At 46.8% G+C, this 16,225-nt stretch overlaps 1 protein-coding gene across 2 annotated transcripts in view; it reads right to left on the reverse strand.

Annotated features, from left to right (window-relative positions):
• Nucleotides 1–12,453, reverse strand: part of GPC6 (glypican 6) — an 809,956-nt gene extending 797,503 nt beyond the window's left edge. For both annotated transcript variants that reach the window (XM_081198452.1, XM_081198451.1), the window contains exon 1: nucleotides 12,266–12,453. In XM_081198452.1, coding sequence (XP_081054578.1) covers nucleotides 12,266–12,428 — 163 coding nt within the window. In that variant the 5' untranslated portion in view covers nucleotides 12,429–12,453. The remainder of the gene's footprint in view (nucleotides 1–12,265) is intronic.
• Nucleotides 12,454–16,225: the final 3,772 nt, after the last annotated feature.

The raw sequence follows: 16,225 nt of genomic DNA on the forward strand, positions 1-16,225 counted from the left end.
GCATCTATGATGATTAGTCAATGGTGGCGCTGTAGTCTAAACCACTGAGTCTAGGGCTTGCCGATCGGAAGGTTGGCAGTTCGAATCCCAGCAACAGGGTGAGCGCCTGTTGCTCGGACCCTGCTCCTGCCAACCTAGCAGTTCGAAAACATGTCAGAGTGCTAGTAGATAAATAGGTACTGCTCCAGCAGAAAGGTAAACAGCATTTCCGTGCGCTGCTCTGGTTTGCCAGAAGTGGCTTAGTCATGCTGGCCACAAGACCTGGAAAAACTGTCTGCAGACAAACACCGGCTCCCTCGGCCAGTAAAGCGAGATGAGCGCCGCAACACCAGAGTCGTCCGCGACTGGACTTAACTGTCAGGGGTCCTTTACCTTTACCTTTTTTTGGTGCAGTCACATACAAACAATTCAGAACGAATGTTAGACATGGTCTAACTTATGCGTAAGCTGTGTCCAAGGTAAATAGGAGGAACGCTCCATCAACAGGTCATCTGAACAAGCCTTTAGAGCAGCCACAGTTTCAGAACAAAAATTTGCTTGTGCCACTGAGCTGCTTAGTGATGAGAAAGGCGTTGGAAAACAAAAAAGAAACAATTCCTAGCAGTGCTTGGTTTATAACATAGAACACAACTATTTTATAATATGATCATGGGACATCCAGAAAGCAGCGGTAGAAACTCAGATATATAGGCTAGGTGCCAAATGGCTCTTTAAACCAGGGTTACAGTCACTAAAACAAAATATCTAGCTGCCATTTGGGGGCCAAAAGACTCTAAAGTCATATTTTCCAATGCAACTTTTTGGGTCATGAAATTTGTTTTGATTGTGCAGATAAAAGGTAACAGACAGAAATCTACAGGATGTGTGAAAACGGTCAAGATCCAAGGATCCCCAGGCATGCGCCTCCAGATGGTGATGTCAGATGCCAGCCTGACACCTAGGCATCTTCACTTGGCCACAAGTGGCTGATGGCCAGGAGCAAAATGTGCCTGACGCCTGGCTACTTTCTAACATTTATCAGTAATATTAAAACAAAGCAGCTACATAAGAACACAAATCATTCCCAAAATATAACTATGAACAAACCTCTTAGATATGTACTTCAAGTACAAACTGAATGAGGTGTGAGCTTCCTTTTGCCAGCTCATCTCATGTATATCATGTCTAACTTGAGACAAATCAACTCTCATCCGTACATCAACACAAAAAGAAGCCTTTCTCTTTTCTGATCTTTCATATTTGTCAGAATCTGTCATATTTCGTGGAGTAGTGTAGAACAGCCAATTTTCTTGAAGAGGCGTGTAGCTACTGCCTCTGGATGCATATCCAAAAAGAACTGTCATGACGCGGGTGGCGCTGTGGTCTAAACCACTGAGCTTCTTGGGCTTGCTGATCAGAAGGTCAGCGGTTCAAATCCCCGCAATGGAGTGAGTTCCTGTTGCTCTGTCCCAGCTCCTGCCACCTAGCAGTTCAAAAGCATGCCAGTGCAAGTAGATAAATAGGTACCGCTGTGGCAGGAAGGTAAGTGGCGTTTCCGTGCACTCTGGTTTCCATCACTGTGTTCTGTTGCGCCAGAAGCTGTTTAGTTATGCTGGCTACATGACCGGAAAGCTGTCTGTGGACAAACGCCAGCTCCCTCGGCCTGAAAGTGAGATGAGTGCTACAACCCCACAGTCACCTTTGACTGGGCTTAACCATCCAGGGGTCCTTTACCTTTACCTTTTACATCTCCCATCATCCCTGACCACTGGCCGTGCTGGTTGGGGCTGACTGGATTTTTAGTCCAGCAACAACTGGTCCAGCGGTCTTTTACCCTTTTACCTTATCCAAAAAGAATTATTTTGATATTACACTATACTGAAAAGTTTAAATGTTTCTTTGATTGTCCTTGAATCTTCCCACAACACTTGCCATCATCTCCTGCCACACCCTTTGATAACCACTGCCTTTGAGCATATCCAGATTGCAGTGTTTCATTAACATACATCAGTAATGTAGAGATCAGGGAATTATGCCAAGGAAGCTCACTGGCAACTCTTTCACCAATTTCTAGCTTTAAAAAATGGTATTATTTACCAAGGAACACTGCGAGAAGCACTTGAAAGGGACATATGCGCTGGCCCCACATGATACAGACTAGGTTGCAAAGCTTAAAATGAAAGATAAATTTTCACAGTCCCTCCTTCTCCACTTCTCTGAAGTTCAATAGTTTGATCCTTTGCGGCAGACATCCTTATAGCAATAGCCTTGTGAAAGAGATGTGGTTGCACAAATGATAACCGTTATCTTCTTTGCATGCTCACTGGTCCATTTCTTAAAATACTTCACCTAGCCAGATGCTTTGATATTTTAATGTCAAACAGACAGTAAAGGTTTTTCCTCTGAACCAAGTGAATGCAGGCATCAGATTCCATTAGAAGCGGCTCTTTTAGCTAGATAACAGCCACCATGGCCACCTGATGAACAGCGATTTATATGAAGTGAGTAGAAACTCTGCTCCAAGTTTTTCTAAGATATGAAACTGCAGAAATCTAGCTGAGAATTACCATACACAATAGTGGTCACCAGAACCAAAATGGCTAAGCTGCCTGCCTGGGCTCTTTTAGGAGAAGGGTGGGATACAAATTTAATAAACAAACAACCACAATAATAAGCAATGAGGCATTTTGCCAATTGGGTAACTCCAGGCTGACATCGCCCCCCTCAGAATGATGCTACTTGGTGACATAGCCCTCATCATTCCTTGAGGTGTCCAATTTGGACACAGTGACACACACCTTAATTAATTAATTAATCCAATTTGGATTACTGTAATGTGTTCTCAGTGGGGCTGCCTTCAAAAGGGCCTCAGAAACATAAGCTGGCTCAAAGAGCCGCAGAAGGGTTGCCACCTTTGGTCAGGCAAAATAAATGATAAGTCAGGCAACATACGAGACGGGTCTAAGGGGATTTTGGGGGCTAAAAATGACTCTACCTGCTGCAGAAATAACTTCAAAGCAATCCATTACAATGACAAATGGGGCCTCTGCTCACATAAAAACTCTCTTTCCCAATCCCCCCTGCTCCCACTGGGGCTTCCTTATGAGTAGACAGCCAAAGGATTGCAGCCTATAGTTTTTGGGTCCTTGTTCCAAGACCCCAGGAGTCTTATAGGATCACCCCTAATGATTAAAATGGTGGAACTCACGAAGTCTAATATTTGAATGAAAATGTAATTTCACTATGCTGTGGAAATATGAACTCTGATCCTTTAACGCAATTCTGCTTAACATTTCAACCGAAAGCCTTAATGTAATTACATGAATCCTTCATTTGCTAAGCAGAAAGCAATATTAGCATGCATCGTGTTCTGCCCTGTGTTACACACACACACACACACACACACACACACACCACCCCAAGTCAAGAAACTACTGATCCTCCTGGGTCCACGGAGTCATTCAAGAGAACAGCAGGTAGTAATTTTAAAAACAAATTGCCCAGAAAAAGCTTTTATTGTTGATCACTTGTTATAAGACTTGCCATTTGCAAGTAATTGGACATTCAACCGAAACTGACCTTTTATGAGAGCCAAGTGGTAATATAAATGAAATTAATATATTCTTTATTGCAGACAGATAAAAAGAGTGACCCGAGCTTTTAACACACTGCTTGACCTCTGTGGTGTTTGAACATCACCAAGTCTCTGGAACGCTACAAGGTACCCTGGGAAGAAAAAAGGAGCAAAGCAGCTGAAGAAATGGTTTTAGTACATTAGCACTTAGCTAATGCACAGCATACCTGCAGCTTTCACAAACCTTCCCTTTGCATTAGATGGGGAAAAATATATAGCTGCAATACTGAAAAAAGCATCACTGATTGGGGCTGTCACTGCTAAGGAAAGGGTGACTAGCTTGTGTATGAATCTAAGAAAGGTAAAGGACGCCTGGATGGTTAAGTCCAGTCAAAGGCGACTATGGGGTTGCAGCACTCATCTCGCTCTCAGGCCGAAGGAGCTGGCATTTCTCCACAGACAGCTCTCCGGGTCATGTGGCCAGCAAGACTAAATCACTTCTGGCACAACAGAACACTGTGATGGAAACCAGAGCGCATGGAAATACAATTTACCTTCTTGCCAGAGCAGCACCTATTTATCTACTTGAACTGGTATGCTTTCAAACTGCTAGGTTGGCAGGAGCTGGGACGGAGCAATGGGAGTTCACTCTGTCACAGGGATTCGAACCACAAGCCCAAGAGGCTCAGTGTTTTAGACCACAGCGCCACCTGCATCCCACCAGTTCCCATTTAAAATTGAAATAGGACTCACTTTATAACATCATAAGTACTGTTTCCATTTAAACTCTCTCTTTGAGGAATTCAATTTCAACTTGCAAATTTAAAGCTTTCTATGAAAATGTTGTTTCCCCTTTTTACAGGAAACGAACTTACAGTAATTACAAGATGAAGTTCAGTGATGCCCATAGACAATTCTCTGGCTGAATACACAGCATACATTTAAAGCACATTACTTTCCCCAAAGAATCAAGGGAACTGTAGCATGTTATGGGGCCTGGGAACTGTAGCTCTGGAGGGAGTAAACTGCAGTTCTCATGATTCTTTGGGGGAGCATGTGCTTTAAATGTATGGGGCATATGCAACCTCTGTTTCTCACATTCTCACTCTCTTATTGCAAGGACAAGACAATGACAGATGAATTTGTAAGTCACAATGAGCCCTTCAGTCAGAATGTGGAGCACTGAAATAAATACTAGTCAGTTGCTTCTTTTTACTATTTAATGTGGGTTTGAGGAATTCATTCTACAAGACCAAGGTGAACTGAAATGCTTGACATTCCATTTAACTGCTTCTGAGTACAACTGTGTATTTAAAGAAAATGCTTGAAGTTAAGTTTCTTCACAAAAGAAAGATGTTGGTAAGGCCAAAGCTCTCAATGTGGGAAAGAGCCGTGCAGTTGCATAGCGAGTGTGGGGCCACAGGGAAGGTTGCCCCGGATGCAAATAGGTTAGGAAATGGAAAATGGCTTCTCCATGTGAACCAGGAAGTGACCTCTCCAGACAACGGGAACAGCTCTTATTTTCTTATCTCTGTGGCTGTGATCTCCTGGGTGATGTGGATGCCCTTAGGCAGTTGAACATGCATACATACTCTGCCCATTTTCCTCCCTCCAACTACCACCCTCCACATGGCCCCGGGCACTGGCAACCCACACTTTGCCACTGGAGCTGTTTGTATCCTGTCTACACAACTTCCTTTCCAGATGTTATAGTGGAGGCATTAAAAGGGGGGGGGGCAGCATATTTGCCGTAACAGTTGAAGCTGATTATAATCTGAAGGATTATCTTCTTTATAGGCATCTATGGTTTTAATGGAACCTCTGACATTCCAGTAATAAGTTCCACCAAAACTTAGTATAGGATGCTGCCTTGAAATGACTCAGACCATTCAGCTAGATAGCTCAGCAGAGTCTATGCTAATGGCCACCAGCTATTCAGGTTTCAGGCAAGGTCCTTTCCAGCCCTGGAGATGCCACCATATGTGGGAAGGAGAGTATCTCCATGGGAAAACACGTACGTTGTATGAAGGTCTCTGGTTTAGGGTAGCTTGCTTTATAGAGGACAGCCCTCAACTTCAAGGGCTCTCCAGTCCATTTCCTCTGGCTTCTGTCACGGTGTTCGGTTGCACCAGCAGCGGTTTAGTCATGCTGGCCACATGACCTGTAAAGTCATGTAGGCAAACACCAGCTCCCTCAGCCTGAAAGCAGAGATTAGCACCGCACCCCAAAGTCAAATTTGACTGGACTTAACCATCCAGGGATCCTTTACCTACTGGTAAAGAACCCTAAGGAGGAAGAGATGGGGTCTTGAAGTTGCCCATCAACAACACTTGGACAGAAGCAAGCAGACATGTCATCTGGTCACAGTCTTCACCACTAAGGGAATATGCACTGTATTTACATTATAGCAATTATTTCATAAGCATATAGTGTAACACATGCAAATATATGTCCTATTAAGTACCCATTAAGGGACGCGGGTGGCGCTGTGGGTAAAACCTCAGCGCCTAGGACTTGCCGATTGCATGGTCGGCGGTTCGAATCCCTGCGGCGGGGTGCGCTCCCGTTGCTCGGTCCCAGCGCCTGCCAACCTAGCAGTTCGAAAGCATGTCGAAGTGCAAGTAGAAAAATAGGTACCGCTTTATAGCGGGAAGGTAAACGGCGTTTCCGTGTGCTGCGCTGGTGCTGGCTCACCAGAGCAGCTTCGTCACGCTGGCCACGTGACCCGGAAGTGTCTCCGGACAGCGCTGGCCCCCGGCCTCTTAAGCGAGATGGGCGCGCAACCCCAGAGTCGGTCACGACTGTCCCATACGGGCAGGGGTACCTTTACCTTTTTAAGTACCCATTTTCCCCGCTTTTTAGGCAATGTCTAACCTGTATGCACTGTGTTTTATCCTGGGAATATTATCTGTCCCCTCCTTCCACCTTAATCTAACATACTGCATTCTAATTGCAAGATTCTTGCCCTTTTACTGTCATATGAAATCACACCCTCCCACGAGTAGCTCCAGTTTTCAGGCCACTCAGTAATTCCTGTAGAAGATTTGCTTAAAACGATGTAAAAGATCTGGTTGCAGAACTGTGTATGGGCTTCACAGCCTTCAAAGAGGTCCCAATTTATGCCATACAATTATCATAGGTACTATTCGATTCATTTCTGTTCTGTGGGCTGTTGATGCATTGAAGAACTGCATCCAACATTACTCACAAGCAGCAGCCTTTTAAAAGCAGTTTTCAGCCATCTCTGATCCATCAGCCTCGCAGGCCAAAAGATGATGAAGAAGAAAGCTCTTTTCACAGGGTTTTGTGTGAGACCAGCCACTGGCCCCCATATAATGGGAATTCTGCCTCTACATCCAGCGCTCTAAAAAGGAATTTGCAACACTGCACATTCTCCATGTATGCAAATCCCCAAACAGATTTAGATGTATGTGTTCTGTTTCAAAATTTGCTAGCTGGCACATAAAAATTGTTACACTTAGCAATTTAGCACAAGTATAAGAAGAACGTCAGAGTATTATGCTTGGAGTCACATGTTTGCTGTGGCTTCTGAACAAGATCATGAGAACAAGAAGAAAGCATTACAAACTCAGAGACGTCACCACTGCATTGTTTTATAATCCAACATAAAAAAAATATAACTCAAGCTTCTGGATATAAAAAGTTAAGAAGGCAAGTCTTCATTCTAAACAAAACATTCAGTTTGATACAAAAGTGACTTAATAAAAATGTTTATGAAGCATCTGAACTGGTGCTTCAGTTCAGATGTATTGGTACTCTGAGGCTGCCATACAGACTGAATCTAAATAACCTTATTTCAGCCATGCACTGTCAATCTATGATATCCCTAGAATTTTGATCCAAGGATACTTAATTTTGACCAACACAGTATTCTTCACATTTCTTTTTTACACCCTGTTATCAAACATATCAGCTAATCTGTTTACAGTAGATCCAAAAAAGTCCAATGCAGCCTTTTTTCTATTTAAAAAGGTAAGAATGTGCAACTGTAATAAAAGCTGGACTATTTATTTCTTGCCTTTGCCTTCCACCTTTCCTCCAATGAGCTCATGGTGGTATATATAGCTCTGCTCCTCACAAAAACCCTGTGGTGCAGGTTAGGCTGAGAGTGACTGAGTGCCAAGTGAGAATTGGAACAATGACCTCCCAGGTTGACTAACCACTACGCCACACTGTCTCTCTATATTTGTTGATACTGAATCTAAAGGCTCATCCGTATGTCCTGTTGCTCCATTGCTTTCCCACCGGGGAAAACCTCTCTTTAGCACTCAGTTTGCTCCAATTTAGCACTAAAGAGTGGGCTTTTCAAGGAGTGGGGGATAAGCAAAAGTATGGACAAGCTCTTCATCAATACACTATGAAATCTGATGCACAACTGCAGATTTCTTTTAGAAAAAAAGAAAAACCGAACTAACTACTGAACTGTTCGTATATTTTGCATACAGGGGCCAACAATAAAAACAGACCAAGAGACCCAACTCTTCAGGTTGTTGGCAGTCTGTGCATAACAGTGACAAAAGAAACATCACAACATTTAATGCCGGCATGTCTTTCCCAAACCAGCTTTTTCTTTAATTGAGGCACTCAGCATTACGCACAAAAGAGTACACTGCCAATTACGTTCCCTTATAACAAAGCAGCCCTCTCCAAGGAAAGTCTACCTCTCCCTCAAATATATTGACAACCAAGCCAAACGTCTCCATTAAATTGCATCAACTTGTTACTGAAGTGAGATGAGCCCACACCCTGCAGTCCCCTGTGGCTGGACTTAACTGTCCAGGGGCCATTTACCCTTTTTTACCTTTTACATCCAACAGCACTAAAAAGTCAAGAGACGCTTAGTCAAAAAAGCATCCACCTGGATCTGGTTGCAATTTCGTATTCCGTACACATCAAAGGGGAGGAGATGGTGTTGAAGTCTTAAGACAAAGTTGAAGATTAATATTGGATTTAACAGTGATTGATGTCGTTATTTAAACCAGAAGCTGATTATTAGGTTCCCCAGCACTTATTTCCGCTACTTTTGCAAATACTTGAACACTAATTAATGCAGCTCGTTCAAGCTTTGCTTGGGGAGCTATCTAAAAAAATGGAAAGGAGGATGCGCAAATCAAAACATTCCAGCGAGCAAATGGCAAGAGGAACCCAAACTATTCAAAATGTGATATCTGGTCTTTTTTATGAGAGAGAGAGAGAGAGAGAGAGAGAGAGAGAGAGAGAGAGAGAGAGGAGCCAGAGTAAAGCAGAAGCCATCCATCACTGACCTAAAATGAAATAACAGTCAGTCCAGGAAAAACTTGATTGAAGAACCCAGAGGCTTTTGGTCTCAGTCAGAAGAGAGCTCTTGTGTAATTGATTAGCAACTTGAGGGGAAGTTTAGAAACGGCACAGTGAGGCCTTTGAAAATTACTTGAAGCACAACACTTCACTTCTATTGCTCACTTTCCTGCCTGGCTTTCAGGATCCCAATTTGGCTAATGCAAAGGGCATTCTGGTTTGCGTTGTTGGGGTATTGGGCTGGAGGGGCAAGCAAGTACTCCAAATTCATGGTCCTACCCAGTTTTTGTTAATGTGCCAGTACTCATCATGAAGTTGCTACAGTAAGTGTCACACTTGAAGCATTTTGTGTGGGGGTGGGGGTGATGGTACTGTGTAGCCTTGAGTACCCACAGAAAAAAGCCATAGTCCTATCAGTAACATCAATGCAACACAAACACTGTTCTAGTTTATGCCTGTTCCCAGACCACAAGCGGTACAAATCTGCCTCCACTTTAAAGAAGACAGATTAGAAAGAGATGCAAAGTCCAAGAGTGATGTGGTTGCATTTGCCCTCTGATTACTTCCATGGTGCTCTAAGTGATGGCTAGATGTGGTTTGGGTGAAGGTTACCAGATGTCCCTGTTTCCAGGGGACAGTCCCCAAATATACAGCTTTCTCAGCATTCACATGTAGATAGCAAACAATAAGTGTCCTCGGATTCATTGGGGGGAAAACTGGTCACCTTAGTTTGGGTGGATTGTTCAGTTATATATGACAACAGCTGATCCATGTCCTGTTAAGAAGACCAGCACTGTATATAACCACATGCTCCATCCTAAATACATGGAAGGCTGTAGGTCAGGGATCGTGAACACCCAGTAGCCCCAGCTTGCATTACCAATGGCCAGCAATGATGGACATCCTAGTCCAACAGCATATGGAAGCAACCACAATGTAATAATAACCAAGAGACAAAAATAAATTAGGGGTCACCCTAGCAGTGGTAGAGAATGATGAAGCAGCAGGCTCACAGTTTGCACTGGCCAGAGCATTAGGTGGGAGGGGGGGCAGGAAAAATGCCCAGGCTGGACTCAGATTGTACCCATTGCCACACTCAAAACAACCCATTTCAAGGGATGGGTTTCCCCTGGCAACAACCATCAGTAGATTCCGGGAACCAGATGACTTTCTAAGGGTATATCCCCCCATCTCTTTTGGCTCTTGGAAGCTCTGGTTTTCATTTAACCTTAGCCAATTTTTTAGTCCCTTTGCCATAGCCTGAGCCAACGGCGTCGAAACCAGTACCACATACTGAGCCCTGAAGTGCAAAGCAGCACACAGTTGCAGTCGCTCACAAAGTTGGGGCTGTGGGCAATGTGGAACTTCGCAAAAGTGCAGCTTCCATAGGCTGGAACGAGCCATGCGAATCACCCCTAATCTAAGAACAAGACTGTCCATTTTCTAATAAATGAATAAGGAATGCAGATGAGTGGGGTGTGCACTTGTGACTTTTCTGGCAAACACCCATTCATAGCCATACACCCATTTCAATAAATGTATCAAATCTTGTTATGGATGTCTAATGTTAAAACAGAGCTTTAGAGCCAAGCCAGATGTAACATTAATCACATGGATGTAATTGAGAGACATATTTCATTAAAAAAATAAAACGTCCATGGCTTGGGGCTGTCCTGAGTATCTTAATGCCATGACTACAGTAAATAGAAGGGGGAGTTTAGCCCTTTGTCCCCTTCTGTGGTCCTGCCAAATCATACATCACTTCTGAGATGCTGCTACCTACATTGGAAGTGAAGGATACACACACACACACACACACATCTGTGTGTGTGTGTGTGTGTGTGGTCCTAACACGGTTCAGGCCCCCTACAGTTGCTATTTAATTCCTCTTTTTAAAACCTGCATGTTAATTGCAATCAAGCAGGTAACATCCCATCTAACTTAGCCCCCAGAAATACATGCACAGAAAGCCAACGGGGAAATAAAATGGCCCACTGGCAGACAACTCTACCAGGGTCACCTCAAACCGAAACAGCTAACCTAGTTGGCAACCACGCAGGCCCCAGATTCACTTTAATCCCAGAGGTTAATTGGCATGTTTTAGGAACCGACTGGCTGTGCTGCTCTGAAGATGTATGAATGCACCCCCGCAAACGGCCAACTATCAATATTAATTGCATCACTTAAGCCTAAGAAGGGAACAATCAGATTTAAACATGACATCTTTGAGTCTATGGTATCCTCTATGCGGATGACTTAATTCAGTCCTGGAAACTGCAGATGGTTTAATTCAGTGTTGGAAACTGACAGGCGGCAAGTTTCACTCAGGTAGGCTGCAGCAGCTGTTCCTTCTTCTTACAGTCCTTTGCTCACACCCACCACAGGTCCTTCCTCCCCCTTTCTTTTCTTAATCACCGATTCATTCTTTGCACACTGAGTTCTGAAGATACAGCAGTGATAAGAGGACAGCAAGAAGCAGAGAAATAGGCTTGAGAGAAAACCTGACATACCATTACTGTGCAAAGGGGAAGGGACAACTAATCATCCTTAGCAACTCAGAACGTTAGTTGGATTTGAAGGTGGACCTTCAGAGGAGATCTTCATGGTAACTCACACCCCTAATCTTTTCATTTCCCCCAGATAGTCTGAAGTCTACAGTTCTTTTATTTCCCCTTTTTTTCCAGGTGAAGCAATGTTTTTACAGGTGCTCCACCCGAGAGGGGTAAGCAGACTCTTGAACGAGGCAGAGCACACCCTACTGGCAAAGGACAACTGTCACGACCCCTTAATAAAGCCGGCCAGGTGCAAAATAAAAGGGGGCACCCCCCTCCCATGCACACACAGATAAAAGACACAAGTTGGGGGTCATTCTCTTTCTGTAGTTTGTGGCAGACTGCTGTGCCACAAGCACGAAGGCCCGCTCTCTTAATGAAAGAGGCAACAGGCAGCCTCACTTACACCATCTAAAAGGGACTAGAAACTTGCGTTCCACTATGCAATTCCTTGAAGGCAACTTAGAACTTGAAAAGAGCAGGGAGGGCAGCCTTCCCTCTGTTCTTGTCACATCTCCCCCCAGGCGAAAAAAGTGAACATCTTGCCAAATATCTCCGTCTCTTCTCTGCGCGCGCCCCCCTTCCCCAACTCGTTCTTCCCCCTGTTGGTCTCTTTGGAAATCTAAAACGGATTCTCTATTCACTGCACAATGAGGCAATTCATCGCCTAAGCAGCAGCAGAGTGGAAAAGGCACTGCTCTCTTTCCCTGGGAGGCGAAAGGAGAAGGGAGAGGGAGCGAGAGGGAGATATCCAGGCAAAGCGAGCGTTTCACCGGGGGTGGTTGGGGAAGGGGGGGGAGAGGAACGAAGGCAGCCCCATGGCTACGCGAGTGCCGAGATTTCCCCTTGCCCAGGTGCTTACCTGCGATCTCCTGATAGGGGATGTTGAGCAGGCTGAATCCTTTGGCTTTGTACGCCTCCCTCACCTCGCCGCAGCTCCGCGCTTTCGCGTCCGCCGCTCCGGCGCGCAGCGACAGCAGCAGCCCCAGCAGCGCCCCGAGCAGCGCCCCGATCCAAGGAACCATGATGCCCAAAAAAGGGGGTAAGAACAAACCAAAAAGAAAGAAAAGAGACACCCCTCTTCTTTCACCCCCGCCTCCCCCCTCCAATCCCCAAAAAGAGAGCCCCTCGCCAAATCCACTTGGAAAGATAAATCCCACGGAAGAGCCTTCTACCAGAGCCCCGAGTCCTGCGCAGCCGTGCGCGCCTCGACAGAGCGCACCCCCGCGGGGGAAAGAGCAACCGGGAGCCCCCCTCTCGTCGCGGCCAAACTTTGCGAAGCCGGCTGGGAAGGCGAAGGAGGAGGGCGCACCCGAGGCAGGCGAGGCAAGGCGGCAGCCGCCCGCCCCTTCTCTCGTCTCTCCGCCTCCTTCTCCTCCTCCCTTCTTCCTTCCTCGGCGGGTCCCGTTAAAGTCCGGCCCGGCTCAACGCCGCTGGTGGTGGGGCGCGCTGGTCCTCGGCGCCCGGGAGCGCGGAAAGCCCGGAGGTGCGGCGCGGAGGATGGAGATGGCGAAGCAGCCGCTGGCTTGGCTTTACGCACGGGGAGGAGGAGAGCCTGGAGAGGGTGGCTTGGCTTGGCTGTTGCGCGCTGCGCTGCTGGTGCTGCTGAGAGGCGGACATCCAGGAAAGGGGAGCCGCTGCGCCGCGCAGCCTGCCTAGAACAGCAGCGGCAGCAGCAACCGCCTCCTGGCAGAACAGGCGGCCGCGGCAGCCTAGCAGGGAGCCGGCAGGAGCGCACGCGGGGCAGGCGAGCGAGCGGGCGAGGAACGTGCTCCACATTGCAGCGGCGGCTTGCCGGTGAGGAGGAGCGCGAAGGAAAACCCGGGATGGACTCCGAGTCGTGTCCCCCCCTCCCCCGGCCGCCGACCAATGTTGCCCGCTCCCAAATGAAAAGAACGCCCCGCTCTCTCCAGAGGGGAGGAACCCCACAACGCACGTTTTCGCTCAGAGCACCCCCACTTTATTCATTAGGAGACGGGGGGGGGGCTTACGCGCAGAAAGGATGGGGGGTCACTTAGCATCCCCTCCCCAAGTTAAGAACAAGGGTACCCTTGTAAGTGGCCCCCCATCCCACTCAGCAGGGGACATGTTGACATTAAGCAGGGGAATCGTACCCTGCTTATCTCCAGTGATACACGGATTTGGGGGGGGGCGGCGGCTGTGGTCCTGCTGATTTTGTTCCCATTGACCAGCATGACCAATGGTTAGTGGGGGCGGGGGAGCTGGAGTGCAGCAACGTCTGCAGCAGCTCAGGCTCTCCTTCCTTGCAGTGCCCTAGGAAATGTGGTGACATCAGGGACAGCGATAAAGAGGGTGACCAACTTTGCTTTTCATCAGTCCCTTCTTCTCCGTCCTTAACAATGCCTGGGTGTGCAGACATTGGCCAGGCAACATACAGTGAAAAGCATCTGAGAACTGTCTTAAACTAAGCAAAAGCTTTGCTCCATCTAACTCAGAATTGTGTTGCAGAGGTCTATTCCAGCCCTACCTGAAATTCCAGAGACTGAAGCTGGGCTTTCAGCATGCAAAGCATTTACTCCACCACTGAGTTATACCGCTCCATAAAAAAAGGAACAGGAGCAGGCACAGCTGGATTCCCTCCACGCCAGTCACTTGATCACCTTCAGTGCCAGATTTGGGGCAGTTCTCCTGCACAGGATGCCTTACTACCAAAGACTACCAAAGTCTGCCCCTGACACCTTATAACTGACTGCCAGATGTGAGGCTATGGATGACTGTTTTACCAAATCCATCTACAGTACCTGAAGGAGGACTATACGATTGGGGTATATTACCCTCTCCTTCTCATATCTTGTAGAACATGTAGCTTGGCTCACTTGCTTGAGTCACCTAGAACTACATGTTGCTGTGATTTATACTTTTGCCTCCACTTGTAGCATATTAAATATTAGGCTGACCTCCCATAATCACAGCAATTCTGCAAGGTAGATTACTGAACACCATTATTAGCATTATTATTACAGTTGCTTAGTCAACTTTGCTGGTTCTCTAATTCAAGTACTCTGAGCGTGTTAAGTAATATAGGTAAAGGTAAAGGGACCCCTGACCATTAGGTCCAGTCGTGGCCGACTCTGGGGCTGCGGCGCTCATCTCGCTTTATTGGCCGAGGGAGCCGGCGTACAGCTTCCGGGTCATGTGGCCAGCATGACTAAGCCGCTTTTGGCGAACCAGAGCAGCGCACGGAAACGCCGTTTACCTTCCTGCCATAGCGGTACCTATTTATCTACTTGCACTTTGATGTGCTTTCAAACTGCTAGGTTGGCAGGAGCAGGGACTGAGCAACAGGAGCTCACCCCATCGCGGGGATTCGAACCGCTGACCTTCTGATCAACAAGTCCTAGACTCTGTGGTTTAACCCACAGCGCCACCCGCATCCCACTGCAGTTGCTATTAGAGCTGAGTAAAAGAGACCTGCTTAAGATTTGAAATAAAGATGCCCCAATTCAGGCTACATTCCTAGGAGTACGTGGAATTGTAGGGCCTTGCATAACAAGGGCCCTGGGTGGGCCAGGAAGAGCGGCCGACAGAAGACCATGGGGATGGATCCAGTGGGATGGGAAGATCTCTATTGGTGTTGGGAGCACTCAAGCAGGGGGATCCTGGGGGAGATCCTGAGGAGGAAATTGCTCTCGCCTCATGCCATCTCTCCACAAGTCCTGCAGCGCAAGGCACAAGTTTTGTCTCCATCTCCAGGGCTGAGGCAGACTCTGGGAGAGGGATACCCTGCCTGTCCCATCTGCCTCTGAGGAGGCAGCAAAACCTCCATCACCCAGCTCCCAGAGGTGCCAACACAGTTCAGCATTCTCAGGAAAGCACTAGGTTTCTTGCCCAGTCTGAGAGCCAGACTCACTTGCCACACTGAGTTGTGTCCTGCGCCCTGAGTTTGAGTTCTTCCTTGAATGGGACTTACTTTTGAGCAGACAGGTGTAAGGTTGTGCTGTTCTCCCATTTTGTACAGGGCACGCCTATAGTCCTGGAGTCCCCAGTGTCTTGCCCACTACAGGACCCTCAGACACACCCCTGGCACCCAGCAATAACTCCTTGCCTTCCAATATTATTTGTTTAAGCCAGGTGTGGGGAACCTTTGATCCTGCAGGTGTTATGAACTACAAGTCCCATCAATGAATGGCCAAGAGGGACGGAAGTTGGAGAGCAAAAGTTTCCCAAGACCTGCCAAAGGTGGATTAATTTTGGCTTTGTGGCAATTGTTTGGGGAGAGTTGTCTGTTTGGGGGGGTGAGGTTGGGCGGGGGGGCTGCTTTTGTTTGTTTTGGGAGTTGTCATAGAATCATAGAATCATAGAATCATAGAATCATAGAGTTGGAAGAGACCACAAGGGCCATCGAGTCCAACCCCCTGCCAAGCAGGAAACACCATCAGAGCACTCCTGACATATGGTTGTCAAGCCTCTGCTTAAAGACCTCCAAAGTAGGAGACTCCACCACACTCCTTGGCAGCAAATTCCACTGTCGAACAGCTCTTACTGTCAGGAAGTTCTTCCTAATGTTTAGGTGGAATCTTCTTTCTTGTAGTTTGGATCCATTGCTCCGTGTCCACTTCTCTGGAGCAGCAGAAAACAACCTTTCTCTCTCCTCTATGTGACATCCTTTTATATATTTGAACATGGCTATCATATCACCCCTTAACCTCCTCTTCTCCAGGCTAAACATGCCCAGCTCCCTTAGCCGTTCCTCATAAGGCATCGTTTCCAGGCCTTTGACCATTTTGGTTGCCCTCCTCTGGACACGTTCCAGTTTGTCAGTGTCCTTCTTGAATTGTGGTGCCCAGAACTGGACACAGTA

This window comes from Podarcis bocagei (assembly GCF_964188305.1).
Source record: "Podarcis bocagei genome assembly, chromosome: 6".
Taxonomy (NCBI): domain Eukaryota; kingdom Metazoa; phylum Chordata; class Lepidosauria; order Squamata; family Lacertidae; genus Podarcis; species Podarcis bocagei.